This window comes from Equus quagga, chromosome 5 (assembly GCF_021613505.1).
Source record: "Equus quagga isolate Etosha38 chromosome 5, UCLA_HA_Equagga_1.0, whole genome shotgun sequence".
NCBI lineage: Eukaryota > Metazoa > Chordata > Mammalia > Perissodactyla > Equidae > Equus > Equus quagga.
Window position 1 is genome coordinate 7943785 of NC_060271.1, and position 12754 is coordinate 7956538.

Genomic DNA, 12754 nt, shown 5'->3' on the forward strand with positions numbered 1-12754 from the left:
CCCCCGTCTCACCCCCTCCCCCGTCTCACCCCCCCCCACCCCCACCACGTGCCCCCTGCTCGCGTGTTACGGCGTCAGCAGGGATGGGCCTGAAGGATGCGCCCCATCTCCCATCCCGGTCCTCCCGGAGCCCCGCTTCCGGTGCCACAGCCTGTGGGTCACCTGAGAGGGCAACTCAGGGGAGCTGGACCCCGGGCGGCCTGGGAGTCAGGTTTGGGCCCCGCGCCTCCTCTCGGCCAGCCACTCACGCACCTGATCCTCCCCATGAGCCTGGCCGTCCCGACCTCTAGGATGAGTTAGTATCTTGAGATGTGTTTCCAGGAGAGAGAGGATAGTCCTGACCTCTCTTCTGAGCTTTGACCCCCAATTCCTTCTTGTTTACATATTTAACCTTCACCCTGCTACCCCCTGGAGAAAGGCAATTCACTGCCCTCCCAATGCCTCTGACTGTCCTATGAGCACCTCAAACTTGGCAAGCCCCAAATCAAACTCCACATCTTCACCCTCAAACCTGTTCCTCCTCCTGTGTCCCCATCTCAGCGAGTGGCATAGTCATCCACCCAGTTGCCCAAGCCAGGAACCTGGGAGTCATCCTGCTCACCTCACCTGCCCACCCCAGTCTCCAAGTCCTGCTGATTTTATCTCCTGGATGTCAGTCAAAGCTGTTCATTCCCCTCCGGCTGTTGCAACAGCCCCTAACTTTCCCAGTTTCTCCAGTCTCCCCATTCCCGTGTATCCTTCAGACTGGTCTCTCCTAAAGCACAAACCAGGCCATGTCATTTTTCTGCTTGAAAACCCTTCCGTGGCTCTCTCTTATTTAGAGGTTGAAATTCAAAGCCCTGGAGTGGGGAGTCCATGGTGTGCCCAGGCCCGTTTCCCATCACTCCCTGACCCTCACTCTGGTCCAGCAACGCCAGCTGGCCTTGTATGCTCCCACGTCCGTGCTGGGCTGCTCAGGGCTGCCTCTGCCTGGAATGCCATCCTCCGCTCCTGACATTCACCCCATAAGACTCAACTCTAGGTGACCTCTTTTAGAGAGCCTTTCTGACCCCAACCTAGAGTCTTTCAGGGCTCCAGCATCTTTGCTTCCCCCTCATGGCTCTCATTCAGTCTTTCAACAAACGTTGAGCTCTTACCCTGCTCCAGGCATTGTACTTCAGATATGGCGTTACTTCAGACACACAGATCCCTGGTCTCAGGAGCCCATGTTCTATTGGGAAAGACATACTAAACCAGTAGGCAAGTAAACAAGCGGACACCAGAAGTAGATGCTGTGTAAAGCTTAAAATAGGGCGACGTGATAGAGACTAAAATCGACCATGTCCAGAGCATTCTGGCAGTGAGGACAGCTTGCGTCAAAGCCTGAGGCGTGTCTTAGGAGCAGAACTGTGAGTGGGTGGTTGAGGATAGTGCCTGACAGTTAGGGAGCAGGCTGCCCGGCGCACACAGGACCAGGAGTTTGGACTCATTGTGTGTTGGGAAGCCACTGGAGGACGTCAGGGAGGGGATCCACGTGTTTAAAGATGACCCTGCAGCCTATGGAGAAAGGATTTTCGGGACCGAGAGGCCATTTCAAACTGGGTCCCGGTCATCCTTTTCTGTCTCCCCTCTACACATGGAGAGAGGACAGGGTTCCTCTGCCCCCATGCCGCCAGAGCTCAGCACGTGGGGCTGAGAGCGCCCTTCGGTTTTCATGAGGATGTGGGGGACTGATTTCTGAGAAGTGTGAGATCCCCTGGCTGGAGGAGTGAGGAGTGGCTGTGTCCAGGTGTCCAGGTGGATTTCTTGCTTGGGGCCTGCCCTACACGTGAGAACTCGGTTGTGCTCTGTCCTCTAGGCACTGGGGAGCCTTCAGAGTTTCAAATGTGTGTGTGTTGCTGATGTCACAGTGTGGAGGGAGGCAGGGAGACCCTAGGAGAGGCTGGCATGATGATCCAGGACCTATGTGGAGTGTGGGTTAGGAGAACGGAAGGAATGGGGGGAAAGAAGCTGAGAAGGAAGAACTGAGAAGTGGTGAATGGACAAGCTGGGAGGCGAGACCCAGCATCACTAATGATGGGAGGGAGGTGAGAGACAGGGAGGAGGAAGGGGAGAAGAGGGCCTCTGGTCAAGTAGAGGCCTCCGCAGCCCTCCAGGGCCTGTGTGAGGGGATGTATGTGAGGGCCTGGACACATATGCTTTTATGCTCTAGCTGGAACTTGCTGGACACAAGTAGCCAGAGAATTTTTCACTCGCAGTTGCCCCCACAAGGTCTCACCCCTGAGGCACAAACCTAGGTCTCGGTTCTCCCAGCTCAGGACCTGTGACTTGTCCACCTCGGCCCCTCCCCCACCACACTGCCTTGTCTCCCGCAGCCCGGCCGAAGGGTGACGGGCGTAGGAGGGTGTTCGTCCTCTGCTCTGCCACTTACTCCCTGGCTCTATGACCTTGATTCAGGTACTTGATCTCTGTGAGCCTAAGTTTACCCAGCTGTAAAATAAGGGCTACTCACTGAGCCGTGGGAAGACCCACTGAAGTCACATTGGTAAAGGACCCCACAGACAGTCGCTGGGGCATATTTGGTATTCATAAATGTGAGTTCACTGGTATGAGGTAATCTTCCTTCTAAGGTATTTGCATTGAACAGAAGGAATTCTGAAAGGTTTGGGAGCCAGTGGTGGGGTTCCAGGCACTCGCTGGGAACTGTTAGAATAGGAAAATGATGCTGGTGCATTTTATGATGGGGACCGCCAGCTACTCGGCCTACAATAGGGCCCCTTCCCAGCTGTAGCAGCAGCCTCCACTCATGGCTGCTCCTGCAGGAGACAGCACCAGGAACCAAGGGGCCAGTGCAGGTGGGCAGACTGCTTTTGAGAGAGTAATTAAGTGGGAGCCAGGGGCCTCCCTGAGAAGGGAGGGGCCCCGCTGAAAAGGCTGGGCACCTGCTGGGGCTGCTGTCCCCAGAATTCTTGCTGTGCATTGAGCCTGAGCTTGAGGAGCTCTCAAATACTTTTGGGTAGCATCTTTCAAATTTGGTGACTGGAATCCTGGGTCTGGACTCAAGGCCAGTGCTGCGTCTTCACCTCTGTGATTCTCAGAGCTTGCGAAATGGGGCATTTATTACCGGACTTGTGATTTAAAACTCCAAGCTTCCACGATGTTGAAGCTGCTGATCCCAGGATTCTGATCTACCCCATTGTCGAGGGCAGCTGGGGTAGGAGAGGGCTCTGGTGTGGGAGGCACAGTGTGGTCCCTCGGATCCTCAACCCCTGATGAGGATACCACGGAAAATTCCAAGTAACCTTTCCCCTCTTTATCAGTTCCAGAGGGATTCTGACGTGCGACATTTTCGGTCCTTTCTTGAGGTCAATGGGAAATAGATTATTTAGGTTACAATTTCAGTTCTGCCAGCATGCCAGTTCCTGATATATCTTCAAATCTGTGGCTTTAGTTGCTTGAGTTGCTTTGTCCTTCTCCTGAAAATTTCTGCCTTTTCTTTTTTGTTTGTTTCTTTTTTTTTTTTTTTTTGAGGAATATTAGCCCTGAGCTAACATCTGCTGTCAATTGTCCTCTTTTTGCTGAGGAAGACTGGCCCTGAGCTAACATCCATGCCCATCTTGCTCTACTTTATATGTGGGACGCCTGTTACAGCATGGCCTGCCAAGCGGTGCCATGTCCGCACCCGGGATCCAAACCAGCGAACCCCAGACCACCGAAGCAGAACATGTGAACTTAACCACTCCGCCATCGGGCCGGCCCCTGCCCTTTCAACTCAGTTTCTCTCTGTGGTCAGCTCCACTCTCTCCAAATGCTCACTGACTTCTCCGCTCAGTGCAAGGCAGGGCTGCCAGCAGCTTCCAAGCTCAAGTCCTGGGACAGTAGGACAAAGCAGTGAAAAGTACTCTGGAGCCACACAAGCTGATTTTGAATCCTGACTCTGGGGTTTCGACAGGTTGTTTAGCCTCTCTGTGACTCAGTGTCCTCGTCTGTAAAATGAGGGTAATGTTAGCACTTGCCTCACAGGGTTGTTGTGAGGATTGCATGAATTCATTTGTACAAAGCACTGAGCACAGTGCCGGACCCGTAGTCATGCCAACTGAAGTTCCTGATTATTCTGATTAGCCCTGCCAGGCCAGGCCAGGAAGGGGCATATCCATCAGCCCTCCCTTCAACCAATCACTGTGCCCTGAGAGGGCTCAAGTAAGAGGGTGCACCTCCCCTGCAGCCAGTGGGGCTGGAGAGGAGAGAAGGAGAAACAATTCTATGAGAACAAGCTGGGGTGGGGTGGGGGTGTGGCGTAGTTGTGGCCACTGAGCTGGCCTGAAAATAAAGCCGTAGTTTCAGGAAGTGCCCCAATTCTGATTTGCTTGGAGCGCCCCTGCCCATCTGTCTCAGAGCCTTCCAGCTTGTTGTTGATACCCTGGGAGCTGGAAACGAGTCCCTCGTTGCCCCCTCTGGTGGCCTGTGCCACCCACCCCCCTCCTGTGATTTTAGCCTTGCCAGCCCCAGCCCCATTCTCTCCCTGACGGTCAGCCCCAGCCTGGCCTGGAGGGGGTCTGGGGGAGTAGTCCCTCAGGCACTTTGCTGCTCTATCACACTATCCCAAGGGTGGGACAGATCCTTCCACTAACTCCTCACTGCTTGACTAGGACCAGGCTTTCACCTTTAAGAGCATCTTCCCTTAGGAAGCAGGGAACGAGCAACAGAAGGTTTTTATGATTCTGTGGCCCCTCTCCAAGCCCCTCGGCCATCCTGGAGGGAGCCTTCCTGCAGAACTTCCACTTTTGGGAGGGCCTAAGGTGTGTCTTCCAGCATCTTCCATCCTGGGAGAGAAGAGGAAATTTCTTGCTTAACCCAAGACAATCAAGACTTCCTTTCCTTTCCCAAGATCAGACCTTTCCCAGCTGAATGGCAGTGCAGATATCTACTGCTTTCAAGGTCTGGCCCGGTGGTGTGGTGGTGAAGTTCGCACCCTCCGCTTCAGTAGCCCGGGGTTTGCAGGTTCGGATTAGGGGCGTGGACCTAGCACTGCTCGTCAAGCCACGCTGTGGCGGCCCACATAAAATAGAGGAAGATTAGCACAGATGTTAGCTCAGTGACAGTCTTCCTCGAGTAGATAGAGGAAGCTTGGCAACAGATGTTAGCTCAGCGCCAATCTTCCTCACAAAATTTTTTTAAAAAATTACAGCTTTATTAAAAATTACAGCTTTAAGGTAAAATCCCTCTCCCAACCTACTATGTGACCAATTATATTGTAACCAGGACAATTATATTAGGACTTATGACAGTGGGTGGGACATCAGGCATCCCATCCAGGTAGACCTGGGTCAGACACTCCATTCCTTTTTTTTTTTTAAGGAAGATTAGCCCTGAGCTAACTGCTGCCAGTCCTCCTCTTTTTGCTGAGGAAGACTGGCCCTGAGCTAACATCCGTGCCCATCTTCCTCTACTTTCTATGTGGGATGCCTACCACAGCATGGCGTGCCAAGCAGTGCCATGTCCACACCCGGGATCTGAACCGGTGAACCCCTGGCCACCGAAGCAGAGTGTGTGAACTTAACCTCTGTGCCACCGGGCCGGCTCCGCCACTCCATTCCTTTTAACTCCCTTTTTTGCCGGTGGGATGCAGTCTGTCCCTGCTTGTTCCCTCCCCCAGCCTTAGGTGTTTCCCTTCTCCCTCGCAGAGTCAGCTCTGGCACGCAGCCACTCCCTGAAAGAATTCATCTCTAGCTAAGAAACACCGTGCCCCAGATAGAGCGTCTGAGTCTCACATTGAAGGTAACTCTGCTGCCTTCCTAAGAAAATGGGGGGAGAGGGGACTTCCTTTACACCTAGGTGACTGAAGGGCACACCCAAGACTGTCCCTGAGCACAGGACAGGCCAGTCAAAGGGAGATGACATCTCCACAGGCTCAGTGCACAGCACTGCACTCAAATTGTCACCTTTCTCCTCCTTCCCTTGCCACTGCTCCCTCCAGCCCCAGCTCCTCTCCTGGACACCCTCTGAACTGGGCCCTGCTTCCAGAAAGCCCCCATCCCCTGCCACCCTGCTGCCTCAGTCATCTGTAATAACAGCGAGATCTGCCCTGGACTGTGCCCGGACCTGACGTGCATCGTCACCTTCCATCCAGTGCCCCTGATCAGGGAGGCCCTGTTGTCTCCAGTTCTAACAGATGAGGAAAGTGAGGCCTCCTTGTGCTTTCTCCAATGCATAGACATTAGGATTTTCTTTTTAGTACTAATTTTGTATTCTACTTTTTAAATATATTCCCACCTTCTAGAAAAATCATTCCTGCAAATAACATTTATTGAGCACCTACTATGTGCCAGGCACTGTTCTGGGCACTGGGGATATATTAGAGAACAAAACTGGGGGGAAAAAAATCCCTGTCCTTGTGGAGTTTAGAATTTAATGGGGAGAGACAGAGAAGAAATGAATAAGCAAAATATACAGGATGTCAGATAACAAGTGCTATGGAAAAAATAATGCAGGGCAAAGGAATTGGGAGTACGAGGGTGAGGGTTCCATTATAAATAGAATAATCAGGGAAGGCTTCATGGAGAAGGTGACATTTGAACTGAGGCCTGCAGGAGGTGAGGGAGTCATCAGGTGAATATCTGCAGGCAGAGCATCCTAGGCAGAGGGAATAGCAAGTGCAAAGGGCATATTTGGGTGCGTGCCTGGCATATTTGGAGAACGACAAGGAGACCCATGTGACTGAGTGAGAGAGAGAGTAAAAGGAGATGGTATCAGAGAGATAAGGGGCGCAGGTCATGCAGGGCCTCGTGGGCATGAGAAGATATTAGCATTATACTGAGCAACATGGGGAGCCAGGGTTTTGAACAGAAGAGTGACATGATCTGACCAAATGGGTCTGACACTGCATGGAGAACAGACAATCAGGGGACAGGGGTAGGAGCAGGATGCTAGTTAGGAGACAATGGAGCAATCCAGGCAAATAAATTCTTTATTAACACAAGGTAACTATCTGCAGAATAGTTCACCCTGCAAATTCACTATCATTCTTTGAAATAATTCCTTGTTGATGGGCATTTAGGTTATTTCCAGCTGTGTCTTTATTATAGAAAACACTATGATGAACATCCTTATATCACAAATCTTTGTTTGTGTCCGTGGTTCTTTCTTTTTTTTAATTTCGCTTGAGGAAGATTCACCCTGAGCTAACATCTGTACCAATCTTCCTCTATTTTGTATGTGGGTCATCACCACAGCATGGCCACCAATGAGTGGTGTAGGTCTGCACCTGGGAACTGAACCTGGGCCATTGAAGCAGAGTGCACCGAACTTTGTGGTTCTTTCTTTCTTTTGTTTTGTTCTTTTTTTTGAGGAAGATCAGCCCTGAGCTAACTACTGCCAATCCTCCTCTTTTTGCTGAGGAACACTGGCTCTGAGCTAACATCCATGCCCATCTTCCTCTATTTGATATGTGGGACGCCTACCACAGCATGGCTTTTGCCAAGCGGTGCCATGTCCACACCTGGGATCTGAACTGGTGAACCCCGGGCCACTGAGAAGCGGAATATGCGAACTTAACCGCTGCTGTGGTTATTTCTTAAGACACGTTTGCTGCCCAGGTGTTACTGGGTCATCTTTCTAAAGCTGTTGGTCTGTAATTCCAGTGGCCCTTCAGAAGGAGGATGCCACTTTCTATCCCTACCAGCAGTGCCCAAGGTAGCATGTTTGCCCTGAGGTATGTAGTAGGTGTCCAGTGAATGCTGCTGTCCCTGTGGTCCTGGCCAGATCTGGGTGCACATCTTAGGGGAAATCTCTCTTCTCTGGATGGCCATGAATGATTCCAAAGCCTTTCAGGTCCATTTTGCTTATTTAATCCTCGCAACAATCCTGTTGTCCCTGCAGTATAGGTGAGGAAACTAAAGGTCAAAGAGTAACAATAAGGCCCTGTTCCAAGTGCTTCGTGTATATTGCCTCGTTTAATCCTTGCCACAACCCGGTGAGGTTGGTGCCATCATGATCCCCATTTCAGAGATGAAGTCGCTGGTCGGTCCAGGGTGTCAGCTGGGGTGGGCAGGTCAAACCTGCTCTCTGAACCACTCCCTGCCCTGCCTCAAGCTGGTCGGGTGACTTGCTTGGTGCTACACAGCCAGGATGTAGTGGGGCCAGGAGTCCAGCAGGTCTTCCTGGCTCTGCAGCCCAAGTTCTAACCTCCAACAGGATGCCTTTCAATGCCAGAAACCCCTCATTAGGGCTCTGCCTCTTCTTTCAATCAGAACTGTTCTCAGTCCCTCGTGCCTGACAAGTGGTCCTCCTTAGACCCTCCCTTGGCAGCTCCTGGAGACCAGACTTTGTGGAGGAGTTCAGATCCCAGAACTGAGACCATCCGAGCAGGCAGGGCCCTTGAGCTCCTAGTCCACCCTTCTCTCTCCTTTATATTTGGTGGGAAGAGGGAACCTAAGGGGTCAGAGTCGGGCAGAAACTTGCCAAGGTCACACGGCAAGCGGGGGGTCAGGGTCCATGGGGAGGGAGGAGCCTCAGCCAACGAGTAGGCCTAGGTCCTCCCTAAGGGCTCCTCGCCGGGGAATATTTAAGAACTGTGACTGTCGCAGTCAGTCCTCCTCCTCCTCAAGCGCCCTTTGTTGATGGGCCTGTTTACTTGTAAATTATTAACCAGCCCAAGCCTGTAACCTGCTGGGCGGGGCTCACTCTCTTTAAGAAACCCCAATTCACAGTCACCAGCTCAGCTGCGTTGGGAGGGCTCTGAAGGGGAATTCTGGGCTGGTAGACATGATGAGGTGGGGGTGGGAGTGGGGCCATTTCATGTCGGGGAAAGGCCGGCAGGAAGGGACTGAGAAGGGAGCTGAGATAGAGGAAGGGGACCAGGGGTCACCTGAGTAATGCTCAGTGAACCTCGATGCGTCCCTGAGAGGTTGGCACTATTACCCCAGGTTACAGAAGAGAAGACCAGGGTTGAGAGAGGGAGAGGCAAGGCTGACTTCACAGGTTAAGCTCTTTTTGCCACAACGGCATCACTTTTCACATGCTCACACCCCCATTTCTATAACTGCTCCCCCCCATTTCCACACACTTTCCCTACAGGATAGAGTTGAGACCTGGGTTCAGGCTGTGGCTGGACCTGAGTCCAAGCCACACTCGGTCCAAGCCTCAATGTTCTCCTCTGTATGATGGCAGATGAAACTACTACAGAGCTTTCTGGAGCATTCTGAGGAGGTTTCATTAAGCAGATATTTATTGAGGGGCTTCTTAAGCTGAGAGGTGGTGTAGGTGAGAGCGGTCCCTGGAGGTCCTCAGGCCATTGAGAAGTGCTCCAGCCCAGCAATTTGTTCTTGCAAGTTGGGGAGAAAATGAAGGAGGAAAGCAGGCCTGGCATCTGCCAGGCACAAAGCACCAGGAAACAGGTCCCCCAGCAGGGGAGGAAGGGACCCAGGACTCAGGATGCTCTCCTGGTCTCCAGGGCTCGGTAATCAGCTGGTGGTGGGGAGGGGCAGGTGACCTGAGCAGGGTCACCTCCGGTGGGAGGAAATAATGGTGACTCGCAGACTCGCCAGGGTTGGGGCTGGGCCAGAGCTGCTGGGGGCCAGGAAATGCCCAGGTGGAGCCCTCCTGAGGGGTGGGCCACTCTGAGGCTTGGACCCAGCAGGTGAGTGGCCCAGCTCTTGTGGTGTGGGGACAGCTCCAGCGCAGAAAGCAGCTCGGCTGCGTATCTTGCCTGCCGAGCCTCAGCTGTCATCTGTAAAAGGGGGAGAGGAACAGCAGTGCCTCACCACCACTGCCACCAGAGCACCCACATGGCTCTGTGCCACCCGCCAGGCATTCTTCTGGGCACCTTACAGACATGAATTCTTAATCCTCACAACGACCCCTTGGAGCAGGCTGCATTAACATGTTACTCATGAGGAAACTGAGGCTCAGAGCAGTGGCTAAAAGTGAGCAGTGAATGAGATAATCCATGTTATATGTGTAACATGTGTGGCACGTAATAAGCATTGGATGAATGAACATCAGTCGTTATTATAATCATTATGTCAGAGGGAAATTGTAAAGTGCTGGGCCCACTGTTGGTGTTTGACACAGATGTGTCTGACCCTCCAGAAGCTCCCAGTCTGATGGCAGAGCCAGTCACATACAAACCTCCCTCAACCATCACCACACACGGATGCTATCAGCGAGGGTGATTAGGGTAGGTCAGAAGGGGTTAGGGCAGTGTGTGCCCAGGAGGCTCCTGACCCAGCCAGGGCAGGAGAGCTTCCTGGAAGAGGCAGCATCTGAACTGAAACCTATAGGGTGACTAGAAGTTTTAGCATATGGCAGGGTTTTTTTTGTTTATTTGTTTTTTTGAGGAAGATTAGTCCTGAGCTAACATCTGCTGCCAATCCTCCTCTTTTTGCTGAGGAAGACTGGCCCTGAGCTAATATCCATGCCCACCTTCCTCTACTTTTTTTTTATATGTGGGATGCCTGCCACAGCATGGCTTGACAAGCGGTGCCATGTCCGCACCTGGGATCCAAACTGGCGAACCCCAGGCCACCGAAGCAGAACGTGTGAACTTAACCCCTGCGCGACTGGGCCAGCCCCTGGCAGGTTCTTAATAAATGTTGGCTGAGTGTAGTCAATATTTACCTTGAAGCTAATGTAGAACCCCCTCCCAAGGCTCTGGGAGGACCCTGGCAATCTTATATTAGTAAAATTGTATTTTGTTTTTTTAAAAGAAGGCTTTCACGGCCAGCCCTGGTGGCCTGGTAAAGTTCATTGCACTCTGCTTTGGTGGCCCAGGTTCAGTTCCTGGGCACAGACCTACACCACTTGTCTGTCAGTGGCCATGCTGTGACCACAGCTCACATACAGAACAGAGGAAGATTGGCAGCAGATGTTAGCTCAGGGCAAATCTTCCTCAACAAAAGAATTTAGAAAAGTAAAAAAAGTGAAAGAAGCCTTCTGGGGCCGGCCCAGTGGTGCAGCAGTTAAGTTCACACGTTCTGCTTCCACGGCCCAGGGTTCACCGGTTTGGATCCCAGGTGTGGACATGGCACTGCTCATCAAGCCTGCTGTGGCAGGCATCCTACATGTAAAGTAGAGGAAGACGGGCACGGATGTTCGCTCAGGGCCAGTCTTCCTCAACAAAAAGAGGAGGATTGGCAGCAGATGTTAGCTAGGGCTGATCTTCCTTGGGAAAAAAAAAAAAAGAAGGCTTCTAATTATAAGCTTCTGAATAATAAGTGACAAGGGAGAAAGGTGCGTTCCAGGGAGAGGGGACAGTGTGTGCAGAGGCCTAGAGATCTGAACAAGCATGGCGAGTGTTAGGGCTCCCCAACCTCATCACCCAGGCTCCTCTTTACACACACTGCGGGTCTTGCCAGCATCACAAACTCCAGCTGTCATCAGTGTGCCTTTGGGCGTCCCCATGCTCTCATCCATGCTGTTCTCCCATCTGGTACACCCTTTCCCCACTTCATTGTGTATAAATAATATAAACTTCAAGGCTCAGCTCTGTGCCCACCTTCTCCAGGCTACATAGCACTCCTCCAGCCTATGTAGCACTCCCCCTTATCTGGATTCTTACGGCTGATGGTGGATGTCTTCATAGCCAGGCCCTTATAGTTAATGATCTTTTCCATGCTTTTGTCTGAGAATCCCAGAGGTGGGATGATTCTTGAAAGTGAGCATGTGGCCTCTGCCCACACATGGGTAAGATTAAGAACTCACTACCTTTTCAGGCAGCCTGTTTAGATTTAAACAGTAATCCCCTAAGCGTCACCCCTCCCACCAGGCCCAGTCTCCCTGGCTCTCTCGGGACTTGGTTGGAGCCCTCTTCCCACCATGGCTGCTTCTGCAGGCTCCTCCTCTTCCCTCTTCTGACGTCCTGGGGCTCAAGGCTGATCCAGGGGCGCTGGAGTCCCACCTCCTTCTGTCCCCTGCCTTTGTGAAGGGACAGCTCTAATGGCAGCCACGTGCTCTGATGAGTCACGGCTCAGAGCATCTGGGGCCTAGAGGTGGCGGCTGGTTAACTCCTCGTGGGCCAGAGGCTCTTTCTGCCAGAGGACCAGGTTGGCTTCCGCCCTGGCCCTAGACACGTACCGCAAGGCTGTGCGCCCAGTGGGTAACTGAGTGTCATGGGTGACCCCCATATAGGCACCGTGGATTCAGGGGAGAGGGGACCCAGGGGCCAGAGGCAAGAGTGTGCACTGCGGAGTCAGGAGAGCTGGGTTCCAATCGCAACTTGACATTTGTTAGGTGAGTGGCCATGACCAGGTCACATGAACTCTGCGCTTGTTTCCCCGTCTGTAAAACGGCAGTGATGGGGATTATTTGAGAAGGCGAGTGTGGACTGCTGGCCAGCAGAGTGCTAAACCGCATTCTTTGCCGCCCTCTGGGGGCCTGCAAACGCCCGCGGCCGGGATGGAAATCCAAGCCCGAGCCTGGAGGCCGCGCCTGTCTGCACGGACGCCCCTCGCCAGCGCGGCCGGACGGTGGAGGGCGCTGTGGGGGCGGGGAGAGCGACGGGCGGCAGACCTCAGGTCTCGGACGGGAACTTTCTGCCTCCAAATAGGTGGGGCAGGAGCGGGCTCCGGGAGCCGGGGGCTGCGCGCAGAGGGGCTCAGGCCGGCCCGCAGACCTCGGGCGCCGGGCCCTTACCTGTCGGAGCCGGGGATGGGGCGCATTCCGCCCAGGCCCCGCTGGGCCCAAGGCCCCGGGCGGCGGCGTGGCCCCACTGCGCGGGCGGGCAGACCGAGGCCCGGCCCGGCCCCGCCGCCTTCCCCGCCCCCGGCGCGCCCCTCCC

At 53.3% G+C, this 12754-nt stretch overlaps 1 protein-coding gene across 5 annotated transcripts in view; it reads left to right on the plus strand.

Annotated features, from left to right (window-relative positions):
- TTC39A (tetratricopeptide repeat domain 39A) overlaps nt 1-12754 on the plus strand; it is a 62419-nt gene that overhangs the window by 680 nt on the left and 48985 nt on the right. The window contains exon 1 of one of the 5 annotated variants that reach the window (XM_046660470.1): nt 12125-12207. The exons of 2 other annotated variants lie outside the window; for them this stretch is intronic. Coding sequence is in view for 1 of the 3 variants with exons in the window: in XM_046660468.1 (XP_046516424.1) it covers nt 12373-12491 (119 nt within the window). In the remaining 2 variants the exon portion in view is untranslated. Of the gene's footprint in view, nt 1-12124; nt 12208-12336; nt 12524-12754 lie in introns of those variants that run through there. 2 more of the 5 variants (XM_046660468.1, XM_046660472.1) reach the window with 2 other exon arrangements.